Source organism: Leucopleurus acutus, assembly GCF_964270905.1.
Source record: "Leucopleurus acutus genome assembly, chromosome: 21".
Lineage (NCBI taxonomy): Eukaryota > Metazoa > Chordata > Mammalia > Artiodactyla > Delphinidae > Leucopleurus > Leucopleurus acutus.
In genome coordinates, this window is record NC_139163.1 from 12774888 (window position 1) to 12794650 (window position 19763).

General features: G+C 46.0%; 1 protein-coding gene across 2 annotated transcripts in view; it reads right to left on the reverse strand.

Annotated features, from left to right (window-relative positions):
• IRF2 (interferon regulatory factor 2) overlaps window positions 1-19763 on the reverse strand; it is an 84072-nt gene that overhangs the window by 23627 nt on the left and 40682 nt on the right. For both annotated transcript variants that reach the window (XM_082863959.1, XM_082863958.1), the window contains exons 2-5: window positions 16389-16484; window positions 8328-8427; window positions 6885-7061; window positions 6520-6566 (exon numbers count right to left, since the gene is read on the reverse strand). In XM_082863959.1, the coding sequence (XP_082720085.1) occupies window positions 6520-6566; window positions 6885-7061; window positions 8328-8427; window positions 16389-16475 (411 nt within the window). In that variant the 5' untranslated portion in view covers window positions 16476-16484. The remainder of the gene's footprint in view (window positions 1-6519; window positions 6567-6884; window positions 7062-8327; window positions 8428-16388; window positions 16485-19763) is intronic.

The window sequence follows — 19763 nt, forward strand, 5'->3', positions numbered from 1 at the left end:
ATCTACAGTGTAATTAGTGGCAAGTGATACTTCTATCACACTACACTTGAGAAAACTATGACTCATAGATGAAATTAGTTTTCCAAGACCACACTGCTTTTACTCTGAGGAGATACAGGAACTGAACTCACATCTTTGGTCAGGCAACATGGTCCAATTCCAGTAGCTTCTGTCTTAATAAACCCTTGGATCCTGTACTAATGCCAATGGAGGCTGAGACTGAACTATTTTCAACAGTGTTCTACTCCCCAGATCCCCACCTTGCCTCTTGCACTCCTGTAACGAAACAGAATACTCTACCAATGGAGACTGAGCTGGACTACTCCGAACATTGTTCTACCTCCTCCCATCCCCACTTCCAAAACAACCTGCCGATCTCCAAGTCTTCAGTGCAAACCTTCTCGCTGGTTTTAGAAGGACAATATAGCAGATTGTACAGTGAAATGTAGCCAGCACCTCCCTGAAAGGTCTCCACCCAGGGTGCAGAAAACAGGGATCTTCACTACACTCAGTTGAAATTTGTGAAATGACTAGAATAGGAAGATCGAAACCTAAACTATGTTTGTTTGTTTTTATTTTAAAAAAGCAAGGAACACAAATTAAGAAAATGGGTGAACATTTCTCTACGGAACATGTACAGAGAGATCCTGCAGGTCACGAACGGCCTTTGCCCACAGCGTCTTCTGCTTCTCTGTGATGCCCACTCCTGCCCTGTCCCCCGCCTGGCTGTAACATGACCTGTCCTGGTGAATCCTGAACTAGCCTCCTCTTTCTGTTCCCTTTCTTACTTTAGATGTAGGCTCTCCTGTAAATCACCTTGCCCCAAAGAAAACCAAAAAACAGATTGTACTTGGGTTCAGACCGCTCCATGATCTATTAACTCTGCCAAATATTTATGCCCAAGAACCTTTCTTCTCATTATAGAATCCAAGGTTTGTTCTACAGTTTAAGGGACTTTAGGCAAAAGCAAACCAGCACAAGAGAGCGTGCAGGGGCAGGGGCAGGGGCAGCCTTCCTTAGACCTCTAAAATAATATTCCTTTGGTTGGTCTCAAAGCCATGCTTACTGGAGGGGCTTGGGGGTAGGCCGAATAGAGGACAACCAAGGCCACTCATTCTGTTGCCACAGCCCTTGTCTACATGTCCCCTCCTTTGAGGCCAAATATAATGGCTGTAAGACCATTTCCCATCCCCAACCTCCAGCAAGGCCCTAATTCATCTGTGCAAAGCCAGTCTCCTGAAAGCCAAATTTAAGGGCGCCTCTAGGTCTCTCTACCAACAAAATCTCAGGCTGACAGCTGGGCTTCATGAAAGTCAAAGTCGGCCCGGGGAACTGCACACTCTATACCTCGGAGGCCCCGAGGCCACTAAGAACAGGAGTGCAGCTGAAACAGGCTGCGGCCTCCTGCCCAGCCCTAGGACACCTTCCTCCCTTGGAACTAGGCTGTCTTCATTCTCTTCCTCGCTGCTCCCACTGCAACTTCCCCTTAGACTTCTTTCTTTGGCTGGCTTTTCTCCTCGTCTTCTCCTTGGGTCTCCGTGTTCATTTCATGTAGCTTCCCTCTTGGGGAAGGCATCTGTTCCCACGGCCTCCAACATCGTTCTTGGGCAAATGACCACACACCTGGCGTCCAACACTCACCCGAGCTCGGTGCCTGTCAGATCCAACTGTCCACCTGGTGTCTGCTTTAGAGGGCCCTCTGCCCTCTCTAGCCCACCACGTCCGCAGTTAAACTCACCCTCTTCTCCACAAAACATGCTCCGCTCCCAACATCCCCTCCAGGAAGCCTGAGAAGTCAGGGCCACCTCTTAGATCCACACCTGGCTTCCTCCTCCCACCTCTTCTTCCAGGGAAATGTCTCCTCTCCATTCCAACTGCCACCATCTTCACCTAAACTCTCTACTGCAGTCTCGGCCCCCATCTGCTGCTTCCCATCACGGTGAGAAAAACCTCCCTTAAATATCAGCCCCTCCGTGCTCCAGAGCCTTCCCAAGGAGTTCAGCTGTGCCTTGTCTCACAAAAGCATCCACGGAGGTTACTCTGCCAACCAGTTTGCAGACGGCGCTCTGAGCAGTCCTCCCAAGAGCTACCAGGAGGAAAGCGAGGCACCAGAGTGGGCAGGGCAGGCCCCCCACCTGCTCCCTCCAGGGCAGCTCTGATTTCATCTCCTGAAAGTTCAGGTGGGTTGCCGGCGTGAGGCTTAAAAACTGAAGACCCCTTGCAACCCATGGACAGATCACTCCAGTAGCAGCCCTGACAGGTGGTCGGTCATGCAGCCTGTCTTTGGACAGTGACAGGGAGCATATTGTTGCATATTCCAGCTCAAGTCACTGTGGGCGGTGAGAGCTCTATTAGAAAGTTCTGCTCAGCCAATACCTGCTTTTCTGTAACCTCCACCCAGGGGCCTGCACTCAGAACTAATACAGATCAGTCCTAGTCTTTACCAAGTGACATTAGAGACAGTCCCTGATCATGTTTTCCATCATCACACCGATGTTTTAATCTGGAAGCACTTCACAGCTTCGAAGCACGCATATGTCCTCTGCAAACAATCCTCTGAGGCAGGAAGTATTAATTCCGAATCCTCCCTACCTACATGCCTCTGTTTCCCCTTGTACCCGCACTCAGGCTCTGGCTCTAATGAAGCCGGTGTCCTGACTCATCCAGCGAAGACCAAACAGCAGCTCTGATCTCCAGGGCTTCACGTATGATCTGGTGCTGGGGAATGTCCACCGATATACTGAAGAGTCCCCCAAGCCCTGGATCAGAGCCCACAGCTTCCGAGAGGCTGAGAGGCACTGAGGGCAGTGCAAGAGCACAGGTTCTGAGGTTGGACTAACCCGGAATCAAATCCCAATTCCATAAAGTGGAGCAACTCTGGGAAAATTACTCAACATCTTTGTGCCTCCATTCCCACGTATGCGAAAGAGAGAAACCCTGCCCATCGCGGGAAGAACTAAATGAGATAATAATCAGAGCTGAAAACCGGGTAGGGGCTCCAAAACGTCGGCTACCACCTCGCTGCTTTATCCACCTCTGTCCTTACTGATCTTGGCCTTGTGACATTTTCTGAAACACCAATATGCTCTGATGATGTCCCATCTCATACAGCTCACTACTGTGTTTCTTACTCTTATTTCCTTAGACAGCCAGTTACCTCCACGCAGGCAGGGCTTAGTTCAACTAAAAGATGGCTCACTGAGTGCACAGCATATACTCCCAAAGAGAACATCAGGGGATATAGGGGCAGCATTTCTGCACATATTACATGGTCAAGGAGCCTTGGGTCTCCCAGTTTCAGGGAAGCTATTTAGGGAGGAGACAAAGAGCATGGAGATAAATTGCCTGAATAGCCCAAGACATATTCTGACAGTGGGCCTGCGTGCTCTAAACGTCCTTTGCTAGTTAAAACTTCAACTTGATCAACTCTACTCCAATAAAAAAAAATAATTAAAAAAAGATTAGGATTTCTTCAGGTATCTTAAAAAAATTCAACTTGAATTAAAGGAAGATTGGGAAGAGCTTGTTTTAATAGCAAATTTTCATACCTAGTTACTACATACAAGACAAATTTTCTCTGCGAAAGAAACCAACCTAGTCTATCCAGTTGCACATATATATATATATGTGCACAGAACAGAAAACTCAGAGCTTAGGTGTTTGACAAACAATAAAAAGTAATGTATTAACAGCTCAGTAAGGATAAGGTCCTTTATATATATAATTCCAGACAACCTAGAGAACTAACTTTGAACCACTCTACAGAAACATTAACACTATGCAGTCGTGAACCACAGAACCTGGGGAGCCCGCTCGCCTTATCCACGTTCTGAGGCTTCGTCATAGGACAGATGAGAGTAGATTTAAATTCAAACGTTTTCCGATGAAAATCACCTGTCTTCTGCTGAAGGAACAATGTCTCTATGAGGGCCATGTTTCGGACACTGACCATGTCTACATCACAGGACGATTTCTCACTGTACTCTCTGCTGGGCCCCACATGGCTGCACCTAAGAGGAAATCTCTCACTTGCTTCCCTGGGTCAGTGCGGTGTCTGGCCATGTGGAAAACACTGCCATCGGTGATGTGACTGCAGATGTCCTTTACTTACAAGAACACCATGTGTCATCAATTCTAAGGTGCACATTCCTCACATTTCCACACCCCTGAAATGGGACGTGCCTTCTAATCAATTCTGTGTCACGATTTCACTGCAAGCAGTTTTTTCTTGCTTACAGATACATAAAATAATGGTGCATCTTCCAATCGATGGCATCTGATGTCCAGTGAAGTCTGGTGGTTATGTTTGAGCAAAGCTGGTTGAAAGTGAACATCTGTTACTCCATTTTCATTTCTCCATTAACTGAGATTGCAAAATTAAATCTGCATTCTAAACCCCCCACTCCCTCCTCCCCATATATTACATTTATTTATGCATCTATTTAGTCCACAAATCTTCATCTATTCAGTGAACATATATGTATTAATTATCTGTTCTGTACCAGGCACTGAGCTAGATGCTGTGAAACTAGTAGCAAATATGATATAGTTGTACTTAAGATTATAGCAGATTCTTCAAAATCACATATTCGTGGAAGTTATACTTTTCTGACTAAACAACAATAATCAGAATGTAGGCCCTAAAAAGATCCAAACTGTGGGGAACTTGATACAACAAATAACAGGGTTTTTTCATTCCAAGAAAAAATAAATTTTTTTAAAGTAATCTAGGGGAAACCTATAGGTTAAAAAAACTTAAGAGACATATCCAAAAATCACAACATGTGGACCTTATACAGATCCTGATTCAAATAAACAGACTGTATCGAAATTATGACACTTACGAGACAAATTGGAAATTTGAACACTGACTGGATATTTGATGTTTTTGAGGAACTACTGTTAATTTTTTCGGATGCAATAATGATACTGTATTATTTTTAAAGAGTGTCTATCTTTTAAAGATATATACTGACGTAGTCATGAAAGAAATAAGATGTTTGGAATCTGCTTTAAAATATTGGGCCGAACCATATGAAATTGTTTTTGTAAGTCAAAAATGGTTGAACATCTGCAGTTTCATATTGGATGTATGGAAGTGGAGGGAGGTACTAATGAGACAAAATGGCCACGAGCTGATTAATGCTGAAATCGGGGTGACGGTCTATGAAGTACGTTTGACTCACTTGCCTCCTTCCTGTGTATAAAGTTTTTCCATAATAAAAAGTTATAATAAAATGAGGCCTATACTATGCTATATTTAAAATAAGTCACCAACTAAAAATACTGGAAGTGGAAACTGGAGGTCTCACTGCTAAAACACTCTAGCTAAAAAATTGATTTTCCGTTGCAGGAGTAAATGTGTCTGAAACTTTAACAATTTACCTAAGTTTTCCCTCTACCTTCACAATTCAAACTGAAGTACATTTTTTGGGTATTTTTTTCCGATTATTTTGACTAAGTGGCTTGCTTTTAAACATTGTGCCGTCTGGGCAATTTGGTTTTTCCTTCAAGAGTTATTCTAGAGTAGAAACCGGAATGCTTGGCATCTCTTTTAAGTTCAGTTCTAAATAACCGTGCGAACTTGGCCACATGTTCCACTGCCCTTGGGTCCATGTCACTCAACTCTCTCGAGCCTCTGTTTCTTCATCTGCAAACAGGGCACGGTGAAACAATCTTCTCTCTGATGGTCTATGAGTCTGGACTGCAGTGTCTGCTCTTTGCTTAGCAACTTGAGCTCACCCTCCATTTTGCATGGGATATTTGGCAGTTCTCTGGCTATTTGACAAGGGCCACCTAATCTACACACAAAGACCCTCACACTGCAGTGGATTTCAGACTACACAGCCCACTGAAAAGCTCACACACACAAACGCATCCCTACGGAAAACTTTTGGAAGTTATGAAAGCTGGTTCTGTAGTGGAGCAGGAAAAAAACTATTGAGATCCACACGAACAGAGGGCTTGAACAGACCTCTGTGTCCCCAAACTAATGGCTTGTCATGGAATATATGCATACATACATACATGCATGCATGCATACATACATACATTCATACATACATACTGGGCTGGCCAACACAATACATATATATAAATAGAGGTAATACATTCTAATGTAAGTATATACTATTTAATATACTTTTAAAAATATTTGATGGCCTGAAAATCTACTTAATATCATCAGATAGTAGCTGGTGGCTGGAGCTTAGCTGGAACTAAGTGACATGCTGGCAACAGTTGCAGGGACCAGATGGATGCTTGAGACTGTCAAGCTCAGCCTGGATTTGTGAGTTCATTCATAAATTGCTCAGGGAAGTTGGATGAAGCAGGGGATGTGTGTACTTGAGTCTACAAGTGGGTACATGCCAAAGAGGAGACGTGTAAAGCACATGAAACGCAACAGCAAAAGAAGCAAGATTAAATACTTCACAGAGATCACATCACTTATTTTTATGAGACAGAATATGAATCATTAGTATGATCACAGCTCTGGCCTCCTCTCTGAACAAAGATTACCTTGATGTGCTTCACTCTGTCTTCTTTTTCTGTCTTTGGTTTCTTTCCTGTGGCAACAAAAATAGTTCTGGATTAATTCATGAAGAACAGAGAGGCATTTTCCCTAAGTTAAAGTCTTTCTGAAACTCTCAATGAACTTATTGCTTTAATCTGTACATGGCCAAGATCGCAAATGCTTCTTTGACTGCTTCTGGGGGGCCCTGAGAGTCATTTTCCCCAGCCAGGTAAGAGCAGAATTATCATCCACAACGGGAACGAGGGTTGTATCCTTGCTGTGACTACAGATGTGGAAATAAAGAAATCACAAAGGCACTATAAGGTATATCAAGCGATCATTGTTTCAGTCAGTAAATACCGTTATCTACCTTTCTTAGAAGGTCGTTCAGATAAAGGCAACATTCGGTAGACTCGGAAGGCGTTGTTTCCTTTCTTTATGCTTTTATCTTTGACTTCTTCAATGTCAGGCAGAGAGTTCATGGCACATCGAAAATTCGCCTTCCATGTTTTTGGATCAGGTTTATCTACTCCTGGTTGATGCTTTCCTAACAAAATAGTTGAAAGAATCAAGGTTAAGAAAAAGAGGGGGAAAATTATTTCTAGAGTAAAAATGTCTGGAGACAGGACTGCTGGCAGGTAGTACAGAGAACCCTTTTAATTCTAGGCCACACCTACAGTGAGCAAACCTCCTGGTTTATTTGGGGCTGAGCAGGTTCTTGGGATGCAAGAATTTTTGTTTTAAAACCTGACGGTTCCAGGCAAACTGGGACAAACTGGTCACCCTGGCTCTACGAAATAGCTTGAGAGAAAATTATAATGGTAGAAGAACAGAGAATCAGGGTAAGGAAAAGACAAAGCTAGGAGGCCAGTAGACCGACAAGCACAGGCAACTGGAAGGTCTCTTTTTCATCTGACTCTCAAACATTAAGTAAAAGTCCGTTCCTGCAAATAGCTGGCTAGTTAAATTTTGTTATAAATAAATATAATCTTGACTACCTTTGGGGGAGATAAATTTGACCCAAGTTTATACGACGCAAAACAAATAAGTTCTATATTCCCCTGGTACACACCTGGGGAACTTCATCAGAAAACCACATTTACAGGAAATTTAAGGACTAAGTTTTCTATGGAATGGGTTGAGCATCACTTCTTTTTTTAAAAAATAAATTTATTTATTTGTTTGTTTGTTTGTTTGTGGCTGTGTTGGGTCTTTGTTGCTGCACATAGGCTTTCTCTAGTTGCAGCGAGCGGGGGCTACTCTTCGTTGCGGTGCGCAGGCTTCTCATTGCGCTGTCTTCTCTTGTTGCGGAGCACGGGTTCTAGGCGTGCGGGCCTCATTAGTTGTGGCTCGCAGGCTGTAGAGCGCAGGCTCAGTAGTTGTGGCGCACGGGCTTAGCTGCTCCGCGGCATCTGGGATCTTCCCAGACCAGGGCTCAAACCCGTGTCCCCCGCGTTAGCAGGCGGAATCTTAACCACTGCACCACCAGGGAAGCCCGAGCATCACTTCTGAGTGATGCAGGCTGTACCTCACGTGTCCTAGATGTGCCTGGGAACAAGTCCCAGGTTTATCAGAGCTATTTTCATGAAGTCATAAGCCAGGAGATTTTATATATGTAGTAAAAATAAACGATAGCTAACAGTCTACAGTATAACTGAAATTTGCCAAGAGAGTAGAACTTAAACATTGTCACCAAAAAACAATGTACACTTTAAATATTTTGCAATTTAATTTGTCACTGATACCTAAAGGCATGAAAACAACCACAAAAAAGCAACAGCGCCAGGCTCTATAAACAATGCGGGGTTAATACCTGTATGGATGGCCCAGTTTCTAAAGAGCGGTGCATCTTTTTCCACATCCCACCCGTGTCTAGCTGCATGCATCCAGGGGATCTGAAAAATCTTCTTTTCCTGAAAAAAAAAAAAATCAATAAGCACTGCAGCCCTGGGTTTCAGGCCACCATTGCAGAGGATTATAGCTAGTTCCAGCTAGTAAGATTCCCTGCTAAGTATCACTGGGTGTGCTGAGTATCTACTGTAAACCAAACCCACTTCCCCACTGGGCCCCAAACCTTGAGAGTCTACCAGGTGAGATTGAGAGGCAAGTGGAGTCTGGTAGGATAAAAATAAATTTCAAGGTCAACGGTGATGATTTGGGAAATGCCAATGTGCCTCCTTTCCTTTATAGGAACACAGGTAACTGGCCATTTACTGAAATTTCTAATGCTTAGTCTTATGATCTACTCCCATCACTTGGTAAAGAGGAACTCCTTCTGCCTTAGGTAAATTAAAAATTAGGCAACTCTCCAAATGAACACTCACTTTGCCGCTAAAGGGAAGTTGGGGGTGTCTGAGGCCATTGTCACAGAGACTAATTATCTCAATCTGCTCACGCAGCCAACAGAAATAAAAGATTTTGTTCTAATTCCTATGTGTCTACTACCCTGCATGAAATAGCAATAAATACAAACAAAGATGTACCAATTAGACGAAGATGATACTCCTTTTCTGGAGAGAAGTCCCTCGAGTACTGTTCTTCTTATAGCAGACCCTCTCCATCTCTCTTATATCCCAAGAGGTAACTCAAAATTGCTTAAAATCAATCCTGGCAAACATAGGATTAGAAACCAGTGCTTTGGAAACAAAGTCACACTTGTAGTAAAACTACTTATGTGAAACTTGGTTCTCTTGGCATGTTCACGTGGTCTCAGTTTTGGTTTTTGCAACACCCTAACGAGCTGCGCGTATGTTATTTTTTCCACTTTACAGTTGAGGAAACTGAGAAACAGAATTAAATTTTCTAGCCAAGGAACTTATAGTAGTAAGTATCTAAATTCAAAACCGAGGTCGTGTAATCCCATATTCAGTCACTTATTCATATCACCCATTGTCTCCCAGGGTTTAGATTTAGAAGATTTCCTGTCCTACAACAGATCTGTTGACTTGGACTCCATGGAGATTAAAACCCAGGAAAACCATATTTTTTTAAGCTCTTAAGGTAGGTCTGATAATTTCTAGGTATGCAGATCTCTGCACAATACACTGGAGCAGGAAGGAAAATGTCAGTAGGGATTTTCCACCACTTTGGTCTCACAAAATGCAAGATACAAACGGTCCCCACCGACCCAAAAGGGACTTGGCCCTCCCCACAGAACATATTGCAAAGCCTGAACTAAAAATATGTCAGAACATTTGAGATCTCCCTAGAACTGTTAAAAGGGAAAATTCTATGTATTTAAAACTTGGTCAGTAAAGAAGAACTGAAAGCGAGAGATTTTTCATAAATCCCTCCTTGTTCATGCTGTACCATCCACTGAGAGAGGGCAGGGTTTCAGGTTGGCCAGATTCAAAAGGGCAGTGATCAGAAGAGGGCTGAGTGAAACTTTATTTCTTACTGTAGATGAAAATAAGAGGGCAAAATCACTTAATGCAGTTTCTGACGTTCACATGAAAGGGAAAAACGTGCAAATGAATTCATCTCAGTGAAAGAACTTTTCCTGAACTACACAACCAGAATCTAAAGGTTTATGCTTAAAGGTACAGATCCTTAAAGAATCCGCTGTTGTACTTTCTTCTAGGACAAAGGAGATTTGGGGTGACACAATCTGAAATCTATCTCCTAAGACACAAAGTTGATTTTATAAGTAGATCTTTTCAAGCATTTGCGTGTCTGCAGGCACACACACACACACACACACACCCCTCCCAAAACTAGTTTCCCAGAAACCATGCTCAAACCATGAAACCACAAAAGTAATGACTGAACCTAGCAATTATCCACCATGGATCCTCTTTAAATGGGCAAAGGATGTGAAGAGATCTTTTTCCAAAGAAGATAAATAAATGGCCAATGAGCACATGAAAAGGTGCTCAACGTCACTAATCATCAGGCAGATGCAGGTCAAAACAGCACTAAGATACCATTTCATATCCTCTAGGCTGGCTAGAATTTTTAAAAAAATAAACAGAAAATAGTAAGTGCTGGTGAGGATGCGGAGAAACTGGAACCCTCACACATCGCTGGTGGGGATGGAAAATGGCGCAGCCATTCTGGAAATCAGCTTGGCTGTTCCTCAAAAAATTAAACACAGGGCTTCCCTGATGGCGCAGTGGTTGGGAGTCCGCCTGCCGATGCAGGGGACACGGGTTCGTGCCCCGGTCTGGGAAGATCCCACATGCTGCGGAGCGGCTGGGCCCGTGAGCCATGGCCGCTGAGCCTGTGCGTCCAGAGCCTGTGCTCCGCAACGGGAGAGCCCACAGCAGTGAGAGGCCCGAGTACCGCAAAAAAAAAAAAAAAAAAAAAAACCCGAAAAAAACAAAACACAAATTACCACATGATCCAGTAATTTCACTCAAAGAATTACAAACAGCTGTCCATGCAAACATTTATACATGAATGTTCATAGCAGCACTACTCAACAATAGTCAAGACTGAAACAACCCACATGTCCACCCACTGATGGAACAGAAAAAGAACATGTTACACATGCATAAAATGGAATATTATTCAGCCACAAAAAGGAACACAGTATGGTACATGCTACAACAGGGATGAACCTTTAAAGCACTGTGCTAATGGAAAGACACCTTCCACCAAAGGCCACATGTTGAAAGAGTCCATTTATATGAAATATCCAGAAAAGGCAAATTCAAAGAGACAGACAGCAGATCAGTGGTTGCCATGAACCAGGGAAAGGAGAATGGGAAGTGACTACTTCATGGTACAGTGCTTCCCTCTGAGGTGATGAAAAAGTTCTGGTCATGACGGCTACATAATATTGTGAATGTACTGAATGTCACTGAATTGCACATTTTAAAATGGTAAATTTTTTAAAAAACTACATGTAATTTTTAACTAGTTTTTCAAATTGCAAAACTACGTTGAAAGATAAAGATGGCAAAACTCATTTTAAACCTGAAAGAGATTCTGACCAGTAAACATTCTGGTTGTATGGGACAGGGAGGGCGTTGCTCTGTGTAGACTCTGTGACATCAGGCTGTGCCATCAGAATCCCAAGTGCCGGGTCCCCACCCCTGGTGTCTACACACAGCGTGCACGGAAGGACTAAATGCAGTAGCGGAGCTACTCATGTTTAGATACATAGAGACCTCTGCCCACCTGCAGGCAGGAGAGAGAAGCCCGGCTCGAGCTGAGAAGACGAGATGATCTTGAGCAAAGCAGAGCAAACACAGCTTGGCCCCAAACGGAAACTAGTCCTCTTATCTCCCTGTGCCTCTTCACTCCCCCAATATTTACAAGATGTTCCGATGTCGTTTGCTATTTTTGTTTGGACTTCTTACTTAGTTCCGAGATGACCTGATATTTACACAAGCACAAGCCTGCTCTCAAAGTGCAGAGCAGGAAAAGGTCGGGAGCTACCTGATGATCTCCCAGGCTTGGGGTGGGGCCTTGGTGCCTCGTCCAGGCAGATCTCCGGTAAGAAATAAGAACGTCAATAACCAGGGTTGGGGGGCTTCCCTGGTGGCGCAGTGGTTAAGAATCCACCTGCCAATGCAGGGGACATGCAGACCTGGTCCGGGAAGATCCCACATGCTGCGGAGCAACTAAGCCTGTGAGCCGCAACTACTGAGCCCACAAGCCACAACTACTGAAGCCCGTGCACCCAGAGCCTGTGCTCCACAACAAGAGAAACCACCGTAATGAGAAGCCCGTGCACCACAACGAAGAGTAGTCCCTGCTCGCCGCGACTAGAGAAAAGCCGCGCACAGCAACGATGACCCAATGCAGCCAGAAATAAATTAATTAAACAAACAAAACAAAACAAAACAAAACCAGGATGGGAATCAATCGGAGCGACGAGAAAAACGGTGAACCTGAATGCGACCACCTCCTTCCTTCCTCAAGAAACAGCCCAGGGAAACCACAAGCAAAAATGAGGACAAATCCAGAACTGAGCTGGTCTCTTCAACAAGCCAATGGAGAGACGGAAAAAAGGGAGAGCGCACCATTCATAGTCAGGAACCAAACACAACCTGCGCACATTCTTTGGCTTCTGATTGAACAAATCAATTGTAAAAAGATATCTGGGGAATACTCAAGGCATTCTGAATATGAACAGGGCAGTAATGTAATGACATTTTAAGTGACGATTACTTACGATTAATTTACGATTACCTATAGTGGTATTGTGGCTCTATAAGAAACCTTCTTGGATCTTATAGATGTACAGTGTCAGGGAGCTGCTTTACCACACACCCCACAGATCCTTTTTAAATGTTAATGACTCTTCAATCTAGATGTGAGTTTTAAATCTAGATGGGAATTTACTGCGCTATTCTTCCTAGTCATTAGATCATTCAAGCACACTATGTCTATTTGCAAATATTCATAATAAAAAGTAACTGGCCCAAGCCACGACCCTTTTCAAGAACTAGTTCTAATATTGCTTTGCCAAACTTCCTCACCGCTCCTCCAGAGGAAGCCAGAGGACCCGTTCCATCACCCTCCACCCCTCATGTATTGAAAGGAGGAGGTGGAAACAAATTTAAGGCATTAATTAACCACCTATTTGTCTCTTACTAAGAATGCACTGGGTTTGACGGTGTCCCCATTTGAGAGACACGTGACAGCTGCCAACCCTGTGTTCTTAAGTCTAATTATCTTAACAGAACAAAAACAGAGTCACTGATGTTCCTCCCCTTCAAGAGCCCATCATTCATCCATTCATTCTCAGCACGATGTTACCTCCTGGGTGTCGGGCACGAGGCCTGGCACTGAGCTCGCAGCAACAATCAAGACAGCCCTGGTACCCGCCCTCTGGCACGGCCAGCCTGGAGTGCCTCACCGTGAGGACCGACACTTGGAACACAGCTAAGGCACAAGTGAATGGCAAAGCGCCGCAGACAGCACAGGTGTTCCAGGAGTCACAACAGGCTCCAGTGGGAGAAGAGAATTTGGAATGGCCTCAAACCACTCAAAACACGAACAGGGATTCTTTTTTTTTTCTTTGCAGTACGCGGGGCTCTCACTGTTGTGGCCTGTCCCGTTGCAGAGCACAGGCTCCGGACGCGCAGGCTCAGCGGCCATGGCTCACGGGCCCAGCCGTTCCGCGGCATGTGGAAGCTTCCTGGACCGGGGCACGAACCCGTGTCCCCTGCACCGGCAGGCGGACTCTCAACCACTGCGCCACCAGGGAAGCCCACGAACAGGGATTCTTAGGCTTATGAATGGGCAGGAAATAACAGTAGGGTCTGAGTGAAATATTTCTGTGGACAGACGAACGCCAGCCAGCCTGAGTTGGCAGAAACCTATAAATAGATGCCCTGGGGAGGTGTGGGTACAGAGAGGAAATGCCCTGAGGCCACCTGAGGTCTACATGGACAGGCACGGCTCTGTCCACATTGGGCGCTCAGGCAGCCCACAAGCTCCTGGGACAGCACCATCCTGAGTGGTGCCGTGTGCTGTAGCCACAGCACACCCTCCTTGCTTCAGCCTGGCCCACACCCAGCCCAGCAGAGGACAAGGGGACAGTCTCCTGTCCCTCTGTACCAGGGAAGGGAACTCACGAGCCAAGAGCCGGAGAGGGGTCAAGTGCTCACTTGCACCAAGAGGCATCCATTCACTTTCTGGTCCTCTATCCGAAAAACACGGGCACAGTGGCCGGAGGAAAAGGTGTCTCAGTGCAGAGTACCGGTGAGGAAGCTACCCTGCGAGGATGTGTAAGTTCCCTACAGCCATCGTAACAAACTGCCACCCGCTGGGCGGCTTTACCACCACAGAAACGGATTCGACCACAGTTCTGGAGGCCAGCAATCCAAAAGCGAGAGGGCAGCAGGGCTGCGTTCCCTTCAGACGCTCTGAGGACAATCCTCCCTTGCGTCTTCCGGCTTCCGGCGGTTCCAGGTGTTCTTGGCTTGTGGCTGCATCACTCCAGTCTCCGCCTCCTCTTCCGTGGATGTGTGTCTCCTCTTCTGGGTCTTGTAAGGACCCTTGTCGTTGGATTGGCCCAGCGGGATAATCCAGGATGATCTCATCCGCAAATCCTTATGTTAATTACACCCGCCAAGACTCTTTTTTTCCAAATAAGTTCACATCCACAAGTTCTGGGGCTCGGGATGCGGACCTATCTTTTGAGGGGGCCGCCATTCAACCTACTACAGAGAACAAACTGTAGCACATCAAGCACCCATCTGGTGCAGGAGACGCAGTGACACTGTAAGTGCGCCACTGCATTGAGCCAGCCAAAATGGGTGGGTGGGTTTTAAAAAAAGAAAAAGCAAGAGCAAACTTACTTCTCTTTGGAAATCAGCAACATCTGCTTTAATTTCACACCCTAAATCAATAATAGGCAATGTTACTTTGTTCTTCACAATAGAATCCTACTAAACCTACAAGCCTTGGTTTCCTTGTCTGCACAATGGAAAAAATAACAGCATCCACCCCATAGCGGGGATTATGGGATTGAACGCACGATCTTGCGCAGAGAAGTGCCTGCACTCCTTAAATTAGCTTTATTATCATTATCACTATCGTTATTCTTGTCCTTGAGGACCCTATGTCTCTTCAACTCTCCTTTGACTATCATCTCCCCTTTACTGACAGCTCTGCATGCGCCCCTGCTAACCCAGCAGGACGAGGGGCAACCTGACTTCTCGTCTGTTTCTTTGCAACAGGCTAATTACAAAGCCCCTCCAGGATATAAACCTAAAACACTATAGACATTGCAAGCCTGGAAAAATATATTGTTTGCCATTAGACCTTAAAATACATGACAGGTCACGTGAAGTGAGCATACGCTTTACTTAAAGTATGTCTGTTTACTTCTACCCCATCTTGTTTCAGAAGGGACTCAGATCCATTCAAATACATACACTGTTACACTTAAAATAAGTGAAAAAATAGGTAAATGAGGGGAAAAGAACAAAAAGAAATAAGATTTGAGAGATAACTGAAAAAATAAAATGAAGCAAGGAGTAACATGAGTAAAAAAAAAAAAATATGCTGCAATATTTTGTACACTTGTTAGGAGCGGCCACAATCTGGCTCGAAGCTCTGGAGCACGTGATACAAAGGTAAAGGCTGACCTGCTAAATTATTCATCGTGTCCTTAAGATTAAAAACGCAGGGGGGAGGCAGAAGAGGAAAAAGACATTTGCTCCGAAGAACTGCAATTCCTGGTAGTGCGAGAGCAATCTCTCTCTCGGGCCATCTTAGAGAAAGCATGATGTATTCGTTGCTTTTCTAGATTTTAACTAAATGTTTTCAGGTGGTCTTTACTTTTACATCCAATGTCTTCCTGATTCCGCCCATGAGAGGCAGGATCAACTAAACTGAGAGTTTTCAGGTTGATAGAAGTAAGGAAGTATTTATGTATAGATAGGGGGTGTAAATGATGCAATACTGCTTTTTTAGGACAGGGAGGCACACAAACAGGATTTCATGATAAAAATAAAACCATTTTTTAAGACAAAAACAAAAGTTTTCTTTACATAAAGAGATACTGAAAAGAAAATCAGTATGCTCCATTCCCAGCAGAAAGCCCTACAGTTTCCATGTCCTCTAATCCTCGAAAACCAGAAGCAAGAACGGAATTTAGAGAAGGAAAAGGGTAAGAATTACTGAACAGAAATACAGCAAGAAGCTTCCCATCAACAGTCATCCACGAGACCAGAGCCTTACCTCGGGGTCGAGGCTACAGTCTGAGAGGATGATAAGTCTTCCTTGTATGATAATTTCATATTTTCACGATCCTTTTTGCTTGGTTGTTTTTTGTAAATAATAAGCATAATATTTTGGACACGAAGAACAGTTTCACTTGCGGTGATCCACAGGCACCGGCTTAGTCAGGGTCTCTCTCACACAGATACACGCATGCGCATACTAGCAGACGCGCACACACACGCGCACTTACCTTGTTAAGCCACTTCAGCCCTGGTATCGTGTTTGAGTTGATCTGTTCTTCCAGCCACGGGCGCATGCGCATCCTCTCCACCGGCATGGTGCCCTTCTGCAGAGGAGAAGCAACACATCAGGCATTTCTGCTACCCACTGTCATGTCTGCACCGTGACGTCTGACACCCCTGCCTGACCCTCTTCTATTTTCCTCTTCCTCAAAACCGCACAGCTTATGGGGGCTGGGGGGCCCTGAGAGCTTATCAGGGGCTTTGCCCTAGAGCCCCCCGCCCCTGCTTGAGTGCGGTGCTCATTCCCCAGAGGCCGTCTCGGTGGGGTGGTGGTGCAGGCCACCCCTGCTCTCAGCTGAGAGGGTCCCATGACGCAGACACTCGGCCAGTCACAGGGCCCGGACGCCTAATGCTGGGATGTGTTTACGGCAGGTACCTTCAGTGTATCAGGTACTCAGAGGACCAGGGCCTGACAAATACCTTTGGGTATTATCCTTCCAAGAGCCGAGGGTGGACAGAGTAACCAAGTCATTCCTCGAGGGTATCTGGGTAACAGACGCGCGTCGAAGCCCCGGCACGGGCACTTGCAAGCGCTTACGGAATCAATTCACGCGGTTCCAAGGCCTTTCACCCACTGGCCACCCCTCCTGATGTCGTCTGTCTCCCTGCAGAGTGCACCAGCCTCTAGCTCTGGCTTCAGCATCGCTTTGACGTGAAAGCATCTCTTTTTTTTTTTTTAGTACTTTTTTTTAAAGATTAATTAATTAATTAATTAATTTATTTTATTGGCTGCGTTGGGTCTTCCGTTGCTGTGTGCTGGCTTTCTCTAGTTGCAGCGAGCGGGGGCTACTCTTCGTTGCGGTGCGAGGGCTTTTCATTGCAGTGGCTTCTCTTGTTGTGGAGCACAGGCTCTAGGCACGCAGGCTTCAGTGGTTGTGGCACACGGGCTTAATTGCTCCGCAGCATGTGGGATCTTCCTGGACCAGGGCTTGAACCCGTGTCCCCTGCATCGGCAGGCAGACTCTCAACCACTGCGCCACCAGGGAAGCCCGAAAGCATCTCTTATTTGGAGTGTTCCCTCAAGGGTCTTTCCTCACTGCCATCCGCCTCCTCTGGCCTGGGGTCACCTGTCCTCCACCAGCCCACATAACACCTCTCTCCCCTCCTTCCAGATGCATTTCTAGACAGTCTTTCCCTTGTCCCCCTAAATACACCCAGAGCGGGGTCACTAACACAGTGCCGTCTATCACTCATCTTCAGCCTGTTTACACGGAAGTTTAAATTCGATGCAGGATTCAAAAGCAGAGACAATGGCGAGCAAGCATCCCTTCCACAGGACTTCGTGCACAGCGGGACATCATCCTCTTTTCAACCCTGGGCTGCCTCATCTTTCCTTCATTCATTTTCTCCTCCAAAAACGAGCTCTGAATATTCTATTCGGACGACTTCAGGCCGAGATGGTCAAAGTCTCAGTAACCTCCTCGTCCAGCTCACAAAGGCCTTCCCGTCTCCCCTACGTGCAGCTGCTCCGCCACCTGGGGCCCCGCCCTCTGCCTGTAGAGCCTAATTCAATTCTGGAACTAAATCCTAGCCCCTGCCTTTCCCTTGGCCCTCTGCCCCACTTCTGACCTACTCACTGTCTCAGACGCCGCCTGCCGCTGCCTCTCTGTTCCTCCTTCCTGGCCTTGCCAACACCCAGCAGTCCTCCAAGACGCAGCCTCCGCCCTCCTCCACCACGAGGCCCCCCCGGACGCTCCAGCGGAAGGAAGCCGTCCCCCTCCAGGCCCCACAATACCCAGGGATCCTGTACTGCTCATTTGAAAATCGAACATTGCGTCAGGGCAGCTATTCCAATGTTGTCTTTCTTCTTATCTAACTCTTATCTTAAATGCAAACTTTTCAGTTGTGCTCAGCCTCTCTTCCTAACCAAAGTGTAAATTCGCTGGGAGTAGGAGCTCTACCTCTTCTAGGTCTTTGGCTAATCCTACAAAGCCTAAATGCGGCCGTCCCCCCACCCTGCCCCCTCCGAGATGTGCAATACAAGGACCAAGCCAGTTCTGAAGATCGGGCAAGGTGCCGTCACCATGGCAGGCTGGCCCCGCCCACTCATCTGGTGGCTTCAGGAGTGACGGGAACTGCAGGGACAGTCCAAAAGGACATGGAACGGCCACAGGGAGCCCCCAACACAGCTGCTCTGAGTGGGTCTCAAGTTGTTCCACTCACTCACTCTTTCACCCACCCGCTCAAAGATCATATATCAAGAGTGATGTTCCAGGAGTAGGAAGAAAGAAGACAGTCCCTGCCATCTAGGGACTCCCAGTCTAGCGGGAGACAGGGGAGAAGATAATTCCCGCAGCCCACGGAGCATCCTGTGTCCAGGATGATAAGAGGAGTTATGGAGAGTTCTGGGAGCGTCAGGAAAAGCTGTCCACATTAGATGCACTGGGTGAGTGTGCACTGTAAGGGCTCTGCCCAGTCAATCCGATCAGATCCTCCTTCCTGAGAAGATCTTAAGACACAGAAAGGGCGCAGCTAAGTCAGGGCAGTAGGAAGAGTAGCTACGTAGTGACACGCGCTTCCGAGGGGACAAGATGACAAGCTCAGCAACACGGAAACACGCCCCTGCTTCCAATCCGTCATTATAATAACATATTCCTCCCCTATTTTTTTTTTTTTTTTTTTTTTTGCGGTACGCGGGCCTCTCACTGTTGTGGCCTCTCCCGTTGCAGAGCACAGGCTCCGGACGCGCAGGCTCAGCAGCCATGGCTCACGGGCCCAGCCGCTCCGCGGCATGTGGGATCTTCCCGGACCGGGGCACGAACCCGTGTCCACTGCATCGGCAGGCGGACTCTCAACCACTGCGCCACCAGGGAAGCCCCCTCCCCTATTTTTTTCCACAGACAACCCATTTGGAAAAAACGGTCACCTGAAATAGTTCAAAAAGCTTTCTGATCCGAGTAGGGAAAACTCTATTATCAAGGGCTTCACTCATTTCAGGTTCTATGGTATTGCTGTTTTTAACGGCTAGGACATCCCCGATGATACACAATGGAAGGTAACCCTTTTACCTGGAGGCACGTCCTCTGTCTTACTTGATTTTACAGCCTGCTCCCCCGCCCCCTGCGACAAACACACTGAACAGGTAATGAATTACCAGTGGTCTCGCCACACAACCCAGAATAAAAAGGTTGCCATTTGACACAGATTTCTCATGACTCTCAAGTATGCATCCTCCGGTGAAAGAAAGGAAAGGTAGAATTCTACATGCAGCCAGCACCAGAAACTCATGCCTACGTAGCATGTGTTTTCTAGCTTCTATCAGTGAAATTCAAGATGATAGACTGGTCTTCCTTCTTTAAGGCAAGTTTCCCATGGGCAGCAAC